Genomic DNA, 16861 nt, shown 5'->3' on the forward strand with positions numbered 1-16861 from the left:
TTCTTTTTCCTGCTGCGAACTGCAGAAATTGGAGGAAGCTGGAGTGGACCAAGGATCCAGACAGACACTCGTAGAGAAGAAGTCCAAATAAATTCCCAGGGAGTTCTAGCTGACTTTTGACAAGGAAACTATGGGCAAGGAATGTGTTTATTATTGTATTGTACTCTCCCAAGCGCTTAGTATAGTACTCTGCACTCAGTAAGCTCTCAATAAATACGATTAAATGAATGAATAGACGAGCTTTATCTAAAGCTAATGTGTGAATGCATATATGTATATATCCATCTCACTTTCTGGTTTATGGTTCTTGTCTTCTTTGAATTCCCTTTGGCTGAGGCAGTATCTAGAGGCCTCAAGTTCTAGTGAGTTTGATCCATCTCGCTTAAATGCCTTCCATATTAGAAAAGCTGAGAATATACCGGGCCATACAACTGACCAGGTAACTAATACCTCTACCAGACAAAGGACATTTTCGCCATAATATCTTTGAAGCTGGTCCCCATTGCATCTTTCCAACTGCCTAGCCATAATGTATACATGACAAACACAACACTGTAGCTTGAGAAAGGGACCCTAAAATAAATGCCCATAGACATTCCAGGCTTGGCCTGAAGCTGACTTTTCTTTGAATCTTTACAACTAGCCTACATTACAAGGGCTCCCTGGACATTTCTCCTTCAGGTTCTAAGGGAAATGGTTATACTCCAAGGCAGTGCTGCGAGACTCACTTTTTCCTGGCCATTCAGCTCCTGATAAGGAATGTGTGCAGGCAAATAGGTGTGAAGGAGGGCACAGAAGGCCAGCCCGTCGCTCCAGCTGCTGCTGAAATTGGTGATATCAATGTTCTGTGGAAGAAAACAACAGAAATAATTACCCACTGGTGGTGGTGGTGTGCAAAATCACAAAAAAAACACACTTAGGGAGAAGGAGACTCATCACAGAGTCACCTGTGGGTAGGCGGTTTGATATTTCCGGATTTTCCAACAACTCAAATGAGGGTAAACTGCCAGGATAGCCAGTGGCTTTAAGAATACATCTAATTTGTATAATTGGACACTCTGGTGTTATCTGCATCTATACCCCATTAGCAAGAGATCACCTAAGAATCTAACACATTGTTGGAGTGCCATAAATATTCGCTTTTTAAAAAAATGATATTTGTTAACCACTTATTATGTGCCAGGCACTGTTCTAAGCTCTGGGGAAGATACAAGATACTCAGTTGGATATAGTCCGTGTCCCACGTGGGGCTCACGGGGGTGTGCCACCAGGCCACACTGCTTCACTTCAAATTCAACATCCAAGGTTGCTCCCATTTAGGCGAATGCCTGATGTCTGATATATTGTACCCTTGGACGACGTCTCAGTCTTATGAATGAGGCCAATCGCAGGCCACATTTGTTCTATACACTGTGCTTTAACCTCAGTGACCTTGCTGACTGATGCATTATCTGGCCAGCATCATGAGCCCAACCTTATTATCTAATCATTGTTTTGCTTTCTACTACTTGGCAATAGAAGCTGGATGTCTCTTTGAGGGGAATTCCTAGCCTCAACCTGCAGATTTCAGAATTGAAATCCTGTGTTTAGCATGCCAAAATTTATACCAACAATGCTCCGCTGGCTGGCAAAGACTTTTACCACCACACAATGCGGAGATGTCGCCAATAAAGAAATACAGATCCGATAAGACTGTTTTTGGTTGAATCTGAATCTAGTGATAACGTCTACCATCATCAGTAGCATTTACGGAGCACCTACTCTATGTGGAATACTGCATTAGACATTTGGAAATCAAATACAAATGCAGAAAACTTTAGTACTTGCTTAATCTTGTTTTACATCCTAAGGAATTACTTGTTGGCTCAATTCACCATCAGATAATCTGCCTGGTAGTTAGCCTATAGTTAAGGCTGATTTAAAGTTCCATGTGATATGTTATGTCTTATCTTAAATCCAAGAAGTCACTAATCACTTATAGTATCAGTAGAAAACATACAGTTATCATTATAATTATGAATAAGCATTCATTGAGCATAACAATACAGAAGATGTATGACTGAGAAAATTGACATGAAACATTCTCAGTGGATTTAAAACAGACAGGCAGACAGAAAGAAGACAAACAAGGTGAGAATGGGGTCACCGTCAGAAGACTTCTTTGAAACGGGTCAATAATTTTTGTTGCAGCTGCAGGCCACAAGGTTGACAGTCAAAGGGGTGGGACACGAAATTGGCCTACCTCAATAATTAAAATTTAGATCTGCTTTGTAGCAAGCTGTTCATCTGCAGTCTAGGGCTCCTCAGGCCCTCATTTCCCTCCCTACCCCTCTTCCTCTTTCTCTTCTTTCCCTACCTCACCCTCTTATCACCTTCCTTCTCTCTCCCCTTTTTTACTTCTTCTGCCTCTCTCTATATCTCTGTCCCCTCTTACTACCTTCTCCCCTTTTCTCAGTCCCCTCTTTCTCTGCCTCCCCTGTCTCTTTGTCCCCAGCTATCAATCCCTTTTTTGGCCATTGCCAACATCCTTTTTCGACCCTACTCGTTGGAGGTCCCATCCTTGGTCTAATTTGGACCTGGGGAAATCTAGTCATCTTACCTTGGAACTACTGCCCCTCAAGTCAATTTCACTAATTGAATCATTTCAGCGATGCAGTAAAACAAAGCCTCACACAATGCTGCATCACCACTGCAAATTGGGAGACAACTGCAGCAGACAGGCCATCTTAGGGTGCTGTAATCGAGAAAGGTGTGGCTCTTTTCCAGCAGAAGCTTTAAGAGGGATAGGGGACAATGAGGTGGAGGATGAAACACCACCTGGTGCTGAAAAAAGTAAACATGACAGCAAGACAAAGAATAGACTTGGAGAACACCTAGGGTGATCAAGATTGTGGGTCTGACACTGGCCTTTTCTAACAATACACACCCATGGGTGATTTTCACCCTTGGGCATGTCTTTGGGTATGACGGACACCTGTGTGTGCAGATGGATGCAGACACATGCACACATGTGTATGGGTAGATATACATACACGCATACACATATTAGATATAGATAGATCTCATCTATTCATTCAATCGTATTTATTGAGTGCTTACCGTCTGCAGAGCACTGTACTAAGCACTTGGGAGAGTACAATAGAACAATAAACACACGCATTCCCTGCCCATAACAAGCTTACAGTCTAGAAGGGTAGACAGACATTATTATAAATACACACACACACTTGAATTGCTTTAACTAGCCTTTGGCAATTTCCACAAGCCTAGAGGCAGGACTTCTGAGTATTCCCAGCCAATGAAAATGTGAACAACATAACCAGCTAGATATATTCCCTCATACAGACACTTAGACCTTAATGACAGATTCAGTTAGTCTACAAAAAGCTTCTACATGAAGGATCTACTGAGAAATCATTATTACCAACTCTCAATTATCCTTGTGGGGGTCAGGGAGACTTTAGATAACTGAAATCCATAGATAATCCACCAACTCACTTTATCATTTTTAAGCCTCTACTCTACCAAACACATGCCAAAGTTGTTAAAGAGAAGCAGAATAGACCAGCTTGTGCCTTAGTGACAATTCTTTCCTCTATAAATTTTCTGACAATGGTCCTTACATGCAGTCAAGTGGCCAAAGGATGGGTACAATAACAATGACAAAAATAATAATAACAATTATAGCATTTATTAACCATTTGCTATGGGCCATGCACTGTGATTAGGTCATCTTACATGGGGCCTACGGTCTAAGTAGGAGGGAGAACAGGTATTTAATCTCTTTTTTACAGATGAAGAAACTGAGGCACAGAGAAGTTAAGTGACCTACCCAAAGTCAAACAGGAGGCAAGTGCTAGAGCCAGGACCAGAACCTTGGTCCTCTGACTCCCTAGCCCTGAGTTCTTTCCACTAAGCCACGCTGCTTCTCAAAGGGAGAATATGATCCACAAAGTGGATAACCAACCCTTGAATAACTGAGAACTGTATTCCAGTTTACTGGAGAGTGACAAATGCCGGTCTCTGTTGAGTTCTTCGAGAGTTAGATGTTAGATGTGCTGCTTAAACTTCAGTATGATACAGATCCACTTAATAGCACAACAGAAAATAGTGAGCTCACACCAGGCAATAACTGGGCTTGATGGCTCACTTAACTTAGGAAATCAGTAGCAGCATAGAAATGGCCTGTTACACCTCCACACTAATAGTCACAGGAGAAACAATTATTCACCTATAATGATCAACCAAAGGACAGAAAGAAGCTACAATATTGGTGATACTGCTGTAACCCAATCACTGTCTTCTGCCTTAAAAACGAACTTCGTGGATGTTTTGTTTTTATGGTATTTGTTAAGCACTTACTATGTGGCAGGCACTATACTGAGTGCTGGGGTAGATACAAGATAATTAGGTTGGACAATGTCCATGTTCTACAAGGAGCTCCCAGTTTTAAACTCCATTTTAAAGATGAGGTTACTGAGGCACAAAGAAGTTAGGTGACTTGCCCAAGGTCAAATAGCAGACAAGCAGGCCCGTCCTCTTCCCACTAGACCACGCTACTTCTCTAATTTTGTAACAGAAAGATTATTTTTTTTAATGCCACTATAATAATAATAATAATGTTGGTATTTGTTAAGCGCTATGTGCACAGCACTGTTCTAAGCACTGGGGTAGACACAGGGGAATCAGGTTGTCCCACGTGGGGCTAACAGGCTTAATCCCCATTTTACAGATGAGGTTACTGAGGCATAGTGACTTGCCCACAATCATACAGCTGACAAGTGGCAGAACCGGGATTCGAACCCATGACCTCTGACTCCAAAGCCCGGATTCTTTCCACTGAGCCACGCTGCTTCTCATGATCACCAATCTCAAGTACAACAACTACATTAAGGAGTTGGATGGAAATGTATTAACTCTACTTTCTTGCGCCTTTCTAGTAACAGGTTAGAGACTTTTTTTTCCAAAATAGTATCAAATTTTGGTGATCTGAGAGGACAAAACCCTATCTAATCAGCAGATGCCATGGCTTATGCCTGGCTTAAAGATACAGACAGGCAGTCAGCCTGCCCTTCAGCTAAATAATCTGAGAAAATGTGACACCTCAAGTATTGTTTACTTAAACCGTACACCCCCTCCTCTCCTCCCAGAAGTCAATAAGAAGGAATTAAAGTTATTTTATGCCCCCTTTACCCTCGGGAGGGTAAACATAAAGACCAGTAAAACAAGTGGCTGTTCAAAGTCTAAGGCTGCGGGGACTGTCCTTGGAGAATCCTATGAAAAGTTCAACTCACCCCAGCCTCCCCATTAGCAGGGTGATCCCGGGAGGAGGCAACCTGTGACCCTGAAGCCCTGTCAGGAATTCTGGGAATCCCAAAGCAAACCCTGAGAGCATGGCTTAGAGTGCATCCCGCAACTGGGTAGCCTCCAAAGTTATTTCTGCCGGTTGGGGAGTATTTTGCCAAAAACATTTCTCAGACTGAATAAAGATCAGACCAAAGTATAGACCGACAACTCAACCATTCCTCTTCTTCCTGGTTTTCATGAATCAGAGCGAACAAATCTTTACGCCTTTCTCCCCAGAACAGATGTTCTGTAAAGACTTGTCCGAGAAACCCTCTATGGATGGAGATTTACCACTGCCTTCATCTGAATGCGGCAGCGGCCAGGCCTCCTGGTAAACCTATTCTTTCCTGTTTTCTACCCTCAAATCCCATTTTTATCTCTGTGGGATTTTGATCTGCATGATGACGGATGGATATTGCTTTGAGAAAAAGCCAAAAGGAAACATTTGGATTTTGTATTTCCAGAAACATTAAGTTGGAAGAGATGAGGGATATGCAGAGATCTGACCTGTCCAATTCCTTTCATGTCTCTGATATTAAAACCAGATGTCCCAGACATTAAGTCCAAGGGGGGAAGGGAGAGGGAGGAGAAACCCAGCAGGACAGCCCAAGGAAAACCAGATATTCCCATGTCTTTATTCAGTCAGAGGGTTCCTTCCTCTTCCTCAGTCTTCTTCAGGTGGAGATGAGGGACATCACACCAAACCATCATCTTGACCACTTCCCATCACAGGCTAGTGACCAGGAAGTAGGAGAGATAAATATTATTACAGAGTGTGACCTCGGTCATTGCTGGCGACAGCCGCTGGGCACTGTGGGACGTGCAGGGGACCACCAGAAGAGCAACCCTTCAAAAGGCAAGTTCAGTGTGCAGGATGCTTTTCTAGTAAAAAGGCATTTTCTAAACAGAAAGAACAGATGCTCTTCAATCAGGATTCAAAACCTCAGCCTTGTGGTAAAAGAAGACTCCCTGAAAATGGTATCAACACCCATTATGTGGGGAAGTAGGATGGATGGATATGTACGAAGTTGGAATTTCAAAAGCAGAATACGGCCAGTCAATGATTAAGTTGCTTGAGTCACATCTTATACAGAAGCAGAAAACCACCATGGTAAAAATGGGAGAATGTTTCTACTGGATTTACCACCAGGAAGAGGTTCTTTGGATTTTAGAAGGAGTTCTGTTACTACAGCTCGTGAAATCAAATGTCAAATGAAATGAAAACAACTCCTTAAGGCTGGACAGCCTTCTACCTGTACCAAGAATGGAAGAAGGAAAGGGGGACTCTCAATTTGTTCCTTCATACAAGTCAAACAGAGCCAAAAAGACTCTGAGAATATGCTGCTTCATTTTCACTTTACAAGATGTAGAGATAAGCATAAAGCACTGAAATTGGTACAATTTACAAGTCTTAAAACAACAGCTTCCTATAATTATGTCCTCATCAGAAGCCAGTCTTCAAGTCAGGAGAAAAAGAATGCTACTCTTCGCCTCTGAAACCAGCAGTACTCTCTGCAAATGCCTTGAGTCCTGAATGTCATTTAAAAAAAAATTTTTGATTTGTACCTGTAAACAATCAACAGTTTGAGGTTTGGGGCTCTGATGAGATCATAACCACAATAGAGAAATTCGTGTAAAGTACTATATAACATCACCAAAAACAGAAAGTAGAATCACAGGACTGAAAATAGTTTTGAGAAGTCACGTATTCCATTTCCTTGATGTCAAGGGGGGAGTTAGACCACCCCAGAAATCTATCTTATCCTAGGAAGCAGCATGGCCTAGTGGACAAAGTATGGGCCAAGGAGCCAGAGGACCTGGTTTCTAATCCTGGCTCTACCACTTGCTTGCTGTGTAACCCTGGGCAAGTCACTTAACTGCTCTGTGGCTTGGTTTCCTGAACTGAAAAATGGGGATTCAATACCTGCTCTCCTTCCTACTTAACTATGAGCTCCATGAGTGCCAGGGACTCTATCTGGCCTGATTAAACTTATATTTACCCCAGTGCTCAGATAAGTGCAAAATACATGGTAAGCGCTTAACAAATACCATTTAAGAAAATAAGTCATTCAATAGTATTTATTGAGCGCTTACTATGTGCAGAGCACTGTACTAAGTGCTTGGAATGTACAAATAGGTAACAGATAGAGACAGTCCCTGCCCTCTGACGGGCTTACAGTCTAATCAGGGGACACAGACAGACAAAAACAAAAGAATCTTAAGAGGAGGAGATTCCACAATGGGTTTTAGCTATTTGAGGATTACTGTTTTCCCTTTCTCTCAAGGAATTAAAAATGATCAAAAGAAAAAAACAACTCATGGCTAATTGCAGGACCAGTTTACAATTTCATTTAAAACATTAAGGGTAGACTCAGAGAACATCATGAAATGGCTTAGAAATAGTTCAAAGCTGGCAATGCTATTAAATATCATGGATAGATTGTTCCTACCCATTTGACGGCATGAACTTTGTTGGGAAGTGAAGACTCGGGTCCTCTAAATCAACTGTTTTCTTTCACTTCACTGACTGGAAAGGTTAAATCAATGTGACCGTCGGGATTCAGTTGTAACCCTCTACGGTACAAGGTGGGTCTCCCTCCCCATCCCTATCGGAAGGGTGGGATGTGTTAGTTTTGGATGAAACAACATGGTCTTTAATAATTAAAGCAGTGTGGTCTAGTGAAAGCAGCACAAGCCTGGGAGTCAGAAGACCGGGGTTCTAATCCTGGCTCTGCTGCATGACCTTAGGCAAGCCACTTCACTTCTTGGTGTTTCAGTTTCCTCAACCATAAAGTGGGGATTCAATACCTGTTCTACCTCCTACTTAGACTGTGAGCCCCACATGGAAGGGGGACTGTATCTGACTTGATTAACCTGCCTCTCCCCCAGTACTTAGAACAGTGATTTAATGCATAGTAAGTGATTAAGGAATACCAAAAAATATTGAATGCACTCATATTGTCTCAGATGTAGGCATAAAGCACACTGAAATGAACTGCTGCAAAGAGAGAGGGTGGCCTGGATTTCACCTCTGGCCTAAATCACTGTCAATTAGCAAAGTTTAAGACACTTGAATCAATGACCACATCAGGACCCACCCTCAGCCCAAGTCAGGGAGAAATAATTGTACAAAGGAGAAAAAAACACAAGTGGTGGCGAGATGGAATGTGTTTAATTTCAGATCCTCGACTGAATCACAAAACCAGATCCAGGGAAAATTCTTTCTGTTGCAGCCTTCAAATGTTTTAAATGATCGCCAGGACGTTTGATTAACTCCCAATTAATTGCAATAAAATTGGAGGTTTGGGACTATTGGCACTCACTCCGAAACATAGGTTACACTCAATTTCTGAATTTGCTTCCTCAATTCTTGAACATTTGGAACTGAATCACCAAGGCAATATGAAAAGAGACTTGCTCTGCTCTAAAAAATTAAAGGAAGCTACTGAGTCAACACACTAGGCAATGTGTTGGGGGGAAGTCACGGATTGTTTCCCTTTTAGGAAGGGTGAACTGTCACAGGGACACTCACAGGGGCAGTCTCAGCCCTGCCGCATCAGCTTCGAGCTTAATGACAACTCCACTTGGAGATGGAATGATGGTTCTATTTCTACGCCGCTGGTTCTATTTTTACCATCTGGAATGTCCCGCTCACCTCTGTTGGGCTTGGGGGCCGGGCTGGAAGCTCCTCTCACTCCCAGTTCACCCTGGCAGTTTTGGGGGAGCTTTAGGAACAGTCAAAGACTTCAGCAGCAAGTTGGGGTGGGGGCGGGAGGGTTCCTCATCCTAGTTGGGCTACGAGGCCTGCCCAGAAGCTCCTCTCTCTCTCTGGACCAGCTAGAGGCTCAGCTGCAGAACCGGGGGGCTCTTCTTACCTCCTCACCCCCTTGATTTCCAGGGCCAGATATGAGAAGTAACGTGGGCTAGTAGAAAGAGCACAGGCCTGGGAGTCAGAGGACCTGCTTTCTAATCCCATCTCTGCCAACTGCTTGCTGGGTGACCTTGAGCAAGTCACTTTACTTCTCTATACCTCAGTTTCTTCGGCTGTAAAATGAGGATTAAATCCTTCTCCCTCCTTCTTAGAGTGTGAGCTCCATATGGAACAAGGAACTAGCCCAGAGCTTAGAACTCTGTTTGAAACACAGTAATTGCTTGATAAAGACAATAAAAAAAGAGGTTCCTCTCCTCTGAGCCAGAGCTGGGTGGGAGGGCAATATGGGGGCCTTGTTCACCTCCAGTGGGTTCTGAAACCAAGGTGGAGCTAACCAGGACCTCCTTTATGGCTCCCCCCACCCACCATCTGGTACCAGGCTTTTGACCGGCTCTCTGGACTGTAAGCTGGTTATGGGCACAGGGAATGTGTCTGTTTACTGTTATATTACACTCTTAAGTGTTTTGCACAGTGCTTAGAAAGGGCTCAGTAAATATGGCTGACTGACAACTGACTGACTTCTCTGCTCCTTCTAGAAGCCACATCCTTGGACACTGGGTCTCTTGCTGCCCCTCTCCTCAAGCTTGGTCCCCATACTCAAAATGAGAAGTTGGCACTCCTGTTCTTACCTTTTCTAGAGGAGATAATTACCCTGGAGACTCTTTTTTTAAAAAGTCCATATGTCCTTCGTGGGAAAGTCGTTAGGCCTAGCACTAATCAGGAGAGAAATCTGAATGGCATGTTTTTCCCCCCCTTTCAGTGGAGCAGTTAGCTGCCCTTAGAGAACTGCATTTCTATTTAAACAGTCTTGACATATTAAACTGTTCAGAAATCATTGATCTCAAACTTATTGCCCAATGAGGCCAAATAACTAAAAATTAAAAGAGCTATCATCTTTCTCAGAATGGTTTTATCTTGCTAACGTTTAAAGTTTCTTTCATTGGACGGGTAAAATCCAATCCTATAAAGTATTCTATTTTTTTCCTTCAGCCTTGCTGGGTTACCAAAATAATAACGACCCAGGGCACTTATATCCTGACCATCAAAGTCTCAAGTCATTTCCTTCTAGATGCTGGAAGCACCAACTGTCAAACACATCAAATAGGTCAGTGACTGAAGAAATTCCATTAGGGGGATTATAATGGGACCAAGCCAAGATTTTTTAATAATTCCACTATCTGTGCAGTTGGTCTCTGACGATTCCTGACCCCTCTTCCCATTGCTCCTTCTTTCTTCCCTGCTTGAGTCTTTGAGGATCATTCTATGATAGCAAAATACAAAGTGGGCACTCTTGATTAGAAACTCAGCATCTTCACTGGGGTAGGAAATAGACGTATATCTGTCTTCGCCATAGAGATATACAGTATTTCTCTTCCCTAAATGCTCCTTGGAGTTTCTCTCATTATTGATTCATTGTCCCAGCTGCACAGAGTATGGACAGAGAGCAGCTCATTACCTTGGGAAACTTAGGTTCTTAGCTGCTCAGGCATTCTGGGAAATAATTGCCAAATTATTTAAAATAACATACGTCCTTAGATTAATTCACATTAATTGGACAGGATAATGAAAAGCCAAAGGCCAAAATTGTGGCACTGGAAGGGATCCTAAGCAATCAACTAATCCTACCCCTAAACCATCCAAGGCTTATGGTTTGGTCCCATTTTTAAATATTTCCAATATTCTATTTAGCAAGTTCCAGAATTTATCTTTACAGTACAAAATGTCATATTCTGACCTATAGAATCATTTTTTTTTAACAATTTAATTCCATTTTGTTTCTTTTGGTTCTTTGTGGAGGTAAGGTACAACTAGTCAGCATCAATCTGTAATGATCCTTCATAGCCTAAAAGGCAGTAAGTAACCCTATTCTCTTCTCAGGGTTAAACTCTTTTAGTATTTTCTCAGAATTCATATTTTCCAACTCTTTAATCATTTTTGCGGCTTTCTGGATTCTCTCCAGTTTCTCTACCTCTGTCTTAAAATGCAAAGGCCCAAACACTGGACAGAATGCTTTCTTGTGGGCTGAACAATCTGGGGTGTATTAGCTCCTCTATATGCTTGCAAATATGTTTGTTGAGTTGTTTTAGACTCTTCCCAGGGATCCAATTTGAGGCGACCCAGCTATAATTATCAGGCTATCCATCTTCCCTTTTGTAAAGAACATGCGTGCCATCAGCCCCTGCTGATTTTAATTCATCCAGTTTCCTATAAGCAGGCGTTCATCCACATTCCAGGTTTCCTCAAGAAAATCTGGCTCGAGTTAGAGAAAGCCCAACCAGAGCAGGTTTATCAGGCAGAAAGCCACAGTGGACCTTTAATCTAATGTCTAGATTTGTCAGTGGTTTCACAGATCTTTTTGTGGCTGTGCCTCCAGAATCCAGTCACGAGTGAGGGCTGCCTCTCTCTTAGACTCCTGAGCTGGAAGACTTTCCCAGTGGTTTGGTCATCAGTAACAGATCTGGACTGGGCAAAACCTACGCCCATTTGACCCCCCGATATGTTACAAAGTTGCAAAGGTTACATTAACTTCTCTGTGACTCAGTTACCTCACCTGTAAAAATGGGGATTAAAAAATGTGGGTCCCACGTGGGACAATCTGATTACCCTGTACCTACCCCAGTGCTTAGAACAGTGCTCTGCACATAGTAAGCACTTAACAAAGACCATCCAGTAGGAGGGAGAAAGTAATATGCAAGTAGACACTTGAAATCTGCATGATAGAGGCAGAGGTAAGGTTTGCAAAAGAGTTTCATATGACAGTTACTGTTTATAATTTCAAATTGGGAGTTAAAAAAGTTTTCAATGTTGCAATAATTTTGTAACATTTGAATAACCAGAAAAGAAGATAAAGGAAGTCCCCTCCCCGCAATCAATTAATTCATTAATGGGATTTTATATGTGCTTATTATGTGTTGAGCACTGGACATAATGCTTGGGAGAATACAAGAGGAACAAAAGGCATGATCCCCACCTTCCCAGAGTTTACAATCTAATGGCTATTAAACAAAACAAGGACCTCCAAGAGTGAAAAATTTAGTGCCACAATTTGTGCGGCATTGTGTTTGGAGGATATTCTTTTTAGAGTGAATATTGTTTGAAAAGGAAGGCAGCATGGCCTAATGAAAACTGCATGGGACTGGGATTCAGAAGACCCTAGGTTCATCTCAGCTCTCTCACGGACCTGCTGTGTGATGGTGGGCAAGTCATTTATAGCTTTTCCATGCTTCATCTTCCTCATCCGTAAAATGGGGATAAGATAGGCGCTCTCCCGTCCTCTTAAAAGTATGCCTCATTTGTACAGGGACTGTGCCTGATTTGATAACCCTGTATCTCCCCCAGTGCTCAGTGTCATGCTTGAAACATCACAATGATAATAATCATAATAATAATAATAATAATTTCTGCTTCTAAAGTTTAGTCCAACATTTTTCATTCGAAACCATCGAACAAGTTTAGTGTTTCCTTTTTTAAAGCAAAGTTTTTGCAATAATACTTTCTGCAAAAGCACAATATTCAAATTAGGCTGCCAGTTAGCAGGGCTCATTGTGGGCTATTCATCATAGTGCGTTTCTTTGGTATTCCTGTGAATGGAACATAATTGCCAAGGGATTTTGGCGGGTTTAATGTAAGGCATTCAGCCTTTTTAAAGGACATCTGGACACTGAATATTTTCCTTTCATCATATCTCCCAACCTCAGCTGTGCAAAATTTTCTGATAGTTCAAAAATTTAATCCTCCTTCTTATGTTGAGGTGACTGAACCATTCCGCCAGGAGTCAGGAAGCCTATCTTTTTTGGCCTGGCTTCAGAACACAGGGAATATTGAACAATCTGAATATGTAATGTAAATCTAATATATTTAAATTCTCTATTTAAGGAGCTCTCTGGCCTAATTCCACCTGCTTTCTATTGCTACCTCATAAATCTAAATTACACTGGCAGCCCCAAAATATTGGAATCTGCATTTCAAAGAAACTAGATCAGTTTCTATACCAGAAGAGTCAAAGTTCAAGGCGATAAATCTTGGTGGGTGAAAGGGTGAGCCTATTTGCAGGTGCCAGTTCCTAAATATAGCCACTGAAAAATTGAGCCTTTAAAGTCCTTCAGAGTCCTTGTATTCACACTGACTGTGAAGAGAAAATCTCTCCCGAGTGCTGAGATGGTGAGTAGAAGCATTACAAAGGAAGAATGTCATTGTTATTCCCCATGTTTTTTTAATAACTCGATGTTTCACATATTTTGTGAGATTTACATTTTTTGAATTGGGCACCTTTTCAATACCAGCATGCTTTAAGGCTAAAATGTGAGTTGAGGTTTTTTGAGTGTGTGTTGCTGTGCAGGAAAGAGGAGCAGCAAGAGGAAGAGAGAGAAGGATTCCCTGTTGTAGGGAAGAAATTGGAGGAGATCATCCATTTGTATTTAATCTTTGGTTATCCTGATTTGTGTTTCTACAGCTTGTTCATAAATTCATTAGTTCAATTAATGAAGCAAATAGGAGCCAACTAAAAAGCTCCATGGCCCAGAGCAAAAAGCATGAGACTGGGACTCGGAGAACCTGGGTTCTAATCCAGGGTTTGCCAATTGCCTGCTGTGGGACCTTGGGCAAGTCACATCACTTCTTTATGTCTCAGTTTCTTCAACTGTAAAATGGGGATTCAAATCCTGTTCTCCCCACTACTTAGACTCTGAGCCTCAAGTGGGAAAAGGGATTGTTTCTGACCTGATTAAATTATACTTACCCCAGTGCTTAAAACAGTGCTTGGCAAAAAAATAAGGGTTTAACTAATAATAATAATAATAATGATAATAATAATAATAATAACTATTGCCTGTGGACATGTAGTTGGACTGTTCTCCCTCCTCTGAAGACTGGGGCCTATGTGGGACACAGGCTGTGTCCAACCTGACATATTGTATCTACCCAAGTGCTTAATAAATGCCTGGCACATGGCAAGAGCCTAACAAATACCATAATAAAAAACTTAAAGGTTTTTAAAACTTAAAGGTAACAGATTCCACTTGCATTCACAAGAGCGTAAATCACATATTAGTACAGCGCTCTGCACACAGTAAGTGCTCAATAAATATGACTGAATATTACGGTGGTGCAACAATGCCTTAATAATAACTATGGTATTTGTTAAGCGCTTATTATGTGCCAAGCACTGTTCTAAGTGCTGATGACATGGGCTAAGAATGTACTGATTTCTTAGAGGTTTGAGGTTCCTGGATTTATAATTGCATCTCTGATTTCCAAGGCACTGCAATATGATGTATGTTCTAATACTCTGATATCCACATTGTTGGGGGACTTTTACTGAACTTGATGTTTTGCAAGTCAACTGAAATAGGATATACTTTGAATGTATCACTGAGCTAGATTAGCTCTGTGGATAGGGATACTTTGGAGTTTATTTGTTTAATCTTGGAAATGTAAGCATAAAGGGCACTTCATAAGTAGGTAGTTACCGTAAACTTAAATAACTGGCATACTCCAATGCATCTTAGAAAGCATTGGAATTGAAAAATTGAAGGTAGAATAGGGCATAAATGGAGAGAAAATATCTTTAGAAAAAGATCTGATTATTGTGATTCAGCAGAAATACCCAAGGGAAATTTACCAAGAACTCATTGCTACAATCCTTCAAATCCTAAAAAGTACCCTAGGGTTCTAGTCAAAAGGAAATTACCTCAAATAACACTTCATTTCTAACAGAACATCTTCCAGAACATCAAGAACTCTAATTTTGAAGGGTTGCCAGATGCCTTAGTATAAGGGAAGGAAAATGTGAAAAGGTCTCACTAAGGAGCCAGAACTCACAGTGTATAAGGCAATGCTGGGTGAAGTTTGAGTTCCTGGGATGCCTTCTGACTAAAGTGCTCCCACCTGTGGGAGTTTGTTTAGTTAATCCTCAGTGGACTCCTGGATTGGTTTCAACTTTTCCAAATCTAGTTAGTGCACTCAACCTCTTTATCCACCTGGAAAACATAAACTAGACCTGGACTTGGAGAACCTAATTATATCTAATGAAATTTTTTTTCTGGAAAAACCACTGGCCTCTAATCGGAATCCAGACTACATTAAATATACTCTGAATGTCTTTGCCGATGCATTCAATTCTCCCAACACGGAATTCAATTTTGTTGAAATACAGTTCAAAAGGTCCAGAGCTCCTTCTCCCTTTATATCTGCCAACTACTCTCCCCACTTTCAAAGGCCTTCTAAAATCATATCTTCTCTAAAGAGGCCTTCCCCAACTAAACCCTCATTTCCCCTAACCACTCTCCCTCTGGGTGGCCTATCACTCTCATCTAAAAACTTGATATTGACCCTGACCTTGACCCCACAGCACTTACACGCATATCCTGAAACTCTTTCATTTCCCATATCGGTAATATATTTAAATGTAAATCTCCCCATCTAGGCTGGAAGCTCACTGTGGGCAGGGATGATGCGTAACAACCTTATTGCATTGTACTCTCCCAAGTGTGTAGTACAGAGCTTTGCACACAATAAGCACTCAATAAACAGATTGATGGAATAATAATAATAATGACATTTGTTAAGTTCTTACTATGTGCCAAGCACTGTTCTAAGATTGTCCCACGTGGGGCTCACAGTCTGAATCCCCATTTTACAGATGAGGTATCTGAGGCACAGAGAAGTTAAGTGATTCACCCAAAGTCACGCAGCTGATAAGAGGCAGGATTAGAACCCATGTCCTCTGACTCCCAAGCCCCTGCTCTTTCCACTAAGCCACCCTGCTTCTCAATAATCCACTCCAACTAATAAAAAAGTATAATATTGTTGTTCATTTCCTAAACGTGGGTGCAAAGGCTACTGAATTCACTGAGTCCTTTCAGGGAATAAGTTTAACTCTCAATTAACATATTAACTGCCACAGACTGAAGGATCAGAGAAAACTCAAATTAGTTGGTCTTTACCCACACTGCAGGTTTCTGGTGTCCAGGCAATGGATTTACAACTAAAATGCTTTTAGAAGGGGTGGAGAAAAAGGTTGCAAGAGAATCCGAAAAATCTTCATTCCATTATATTTACAGACATAATTTCTTCAAGAAATTTAGACTCAAGAACTGTAGAACTGGGAACTGTAGCCCTAGAGCTAAGGGAAAATTGGAGAGGCAGGGTGGTGTAGTGGAAAGAGAACAGGACTGAGAATCAGAAAACCCAAGTTTTAGTCCCAGTTCTGCTTGCTGGGTAACCAACCATGGGCAAGTCACTTAACCGCTCTTAGCCGGTCTCTTCATTTGTAAAATGGGCGTAAAATAGACTGTGAGCCCTGCAGTGAACAGGATCTATATCCAATGTGACAATATTGTCATAAGCCCTTAATAAATACTATGATCGTTTATGCAGTTTTCTGATAACTGCTTCTTCAGGCTCTTATTTCCTTCTTTACATGGATGGCTATCCCATGGGCAAAACAATGGGGATGACCTTTAAAGATCGCTTGCATAGAATCTTCACCATCTGAAAAGATTTGCACCCTTTCCTGTGGGTGGATATAAGAGTAGGCAAGTATCTTGTCCTCTTTGCTAATAATAGTAGGGTAAGTGTCCCTTG

The 16861-nt window shown here is 41.6% G+C and overlaps 1 protein-coding gene across 5 annotated transcripts in view; it reads right to left on the reverse strand.

Moving 5' to 3' along the window:
* The window catches only part of SPECC1 (sperm antigen with calponin homology and coiled-coil domains 1), a 198095-nt gene that overhangs the window by 12634 nt on the left and 168600 nt on the right, over positions 1 to 16861 (reverse strand). For 4 of the 5 annotated variants that reach the window (XM_007672549.4, XM_007672548.4, XM_007672551.3 and 1 more), the window contains one exon: positions 729 to 845. In XM_007672549.4, coding sequence (XP_007670739.2) covers positions 729 to 845 — 117 coding nt within the window. Of the gene's footprint in view, positions 3 to 728; positions 846 to 16861 lie in introns of all 5 variants that reach the window. The other variant, XM_029081729.1, reaches the window with a different exon arrangement.

The sequence above is a fragment of the Ornithorhynchus anatinus genome, chromosome 17 (genome assembly GCF_004115215.2).
Source record: "Ornithorhynchus anatinus isolate Pmale09 chromosome 17, mOrnAna1.pri.v4, whole genome shotgun sequence".
NCBI lineage: Eukaryota > Metazoa > Chordata > Mammalia > Monotremata > Ornithorhynchidae > Ornithorhynchus > Ornithorhynchus anatinus.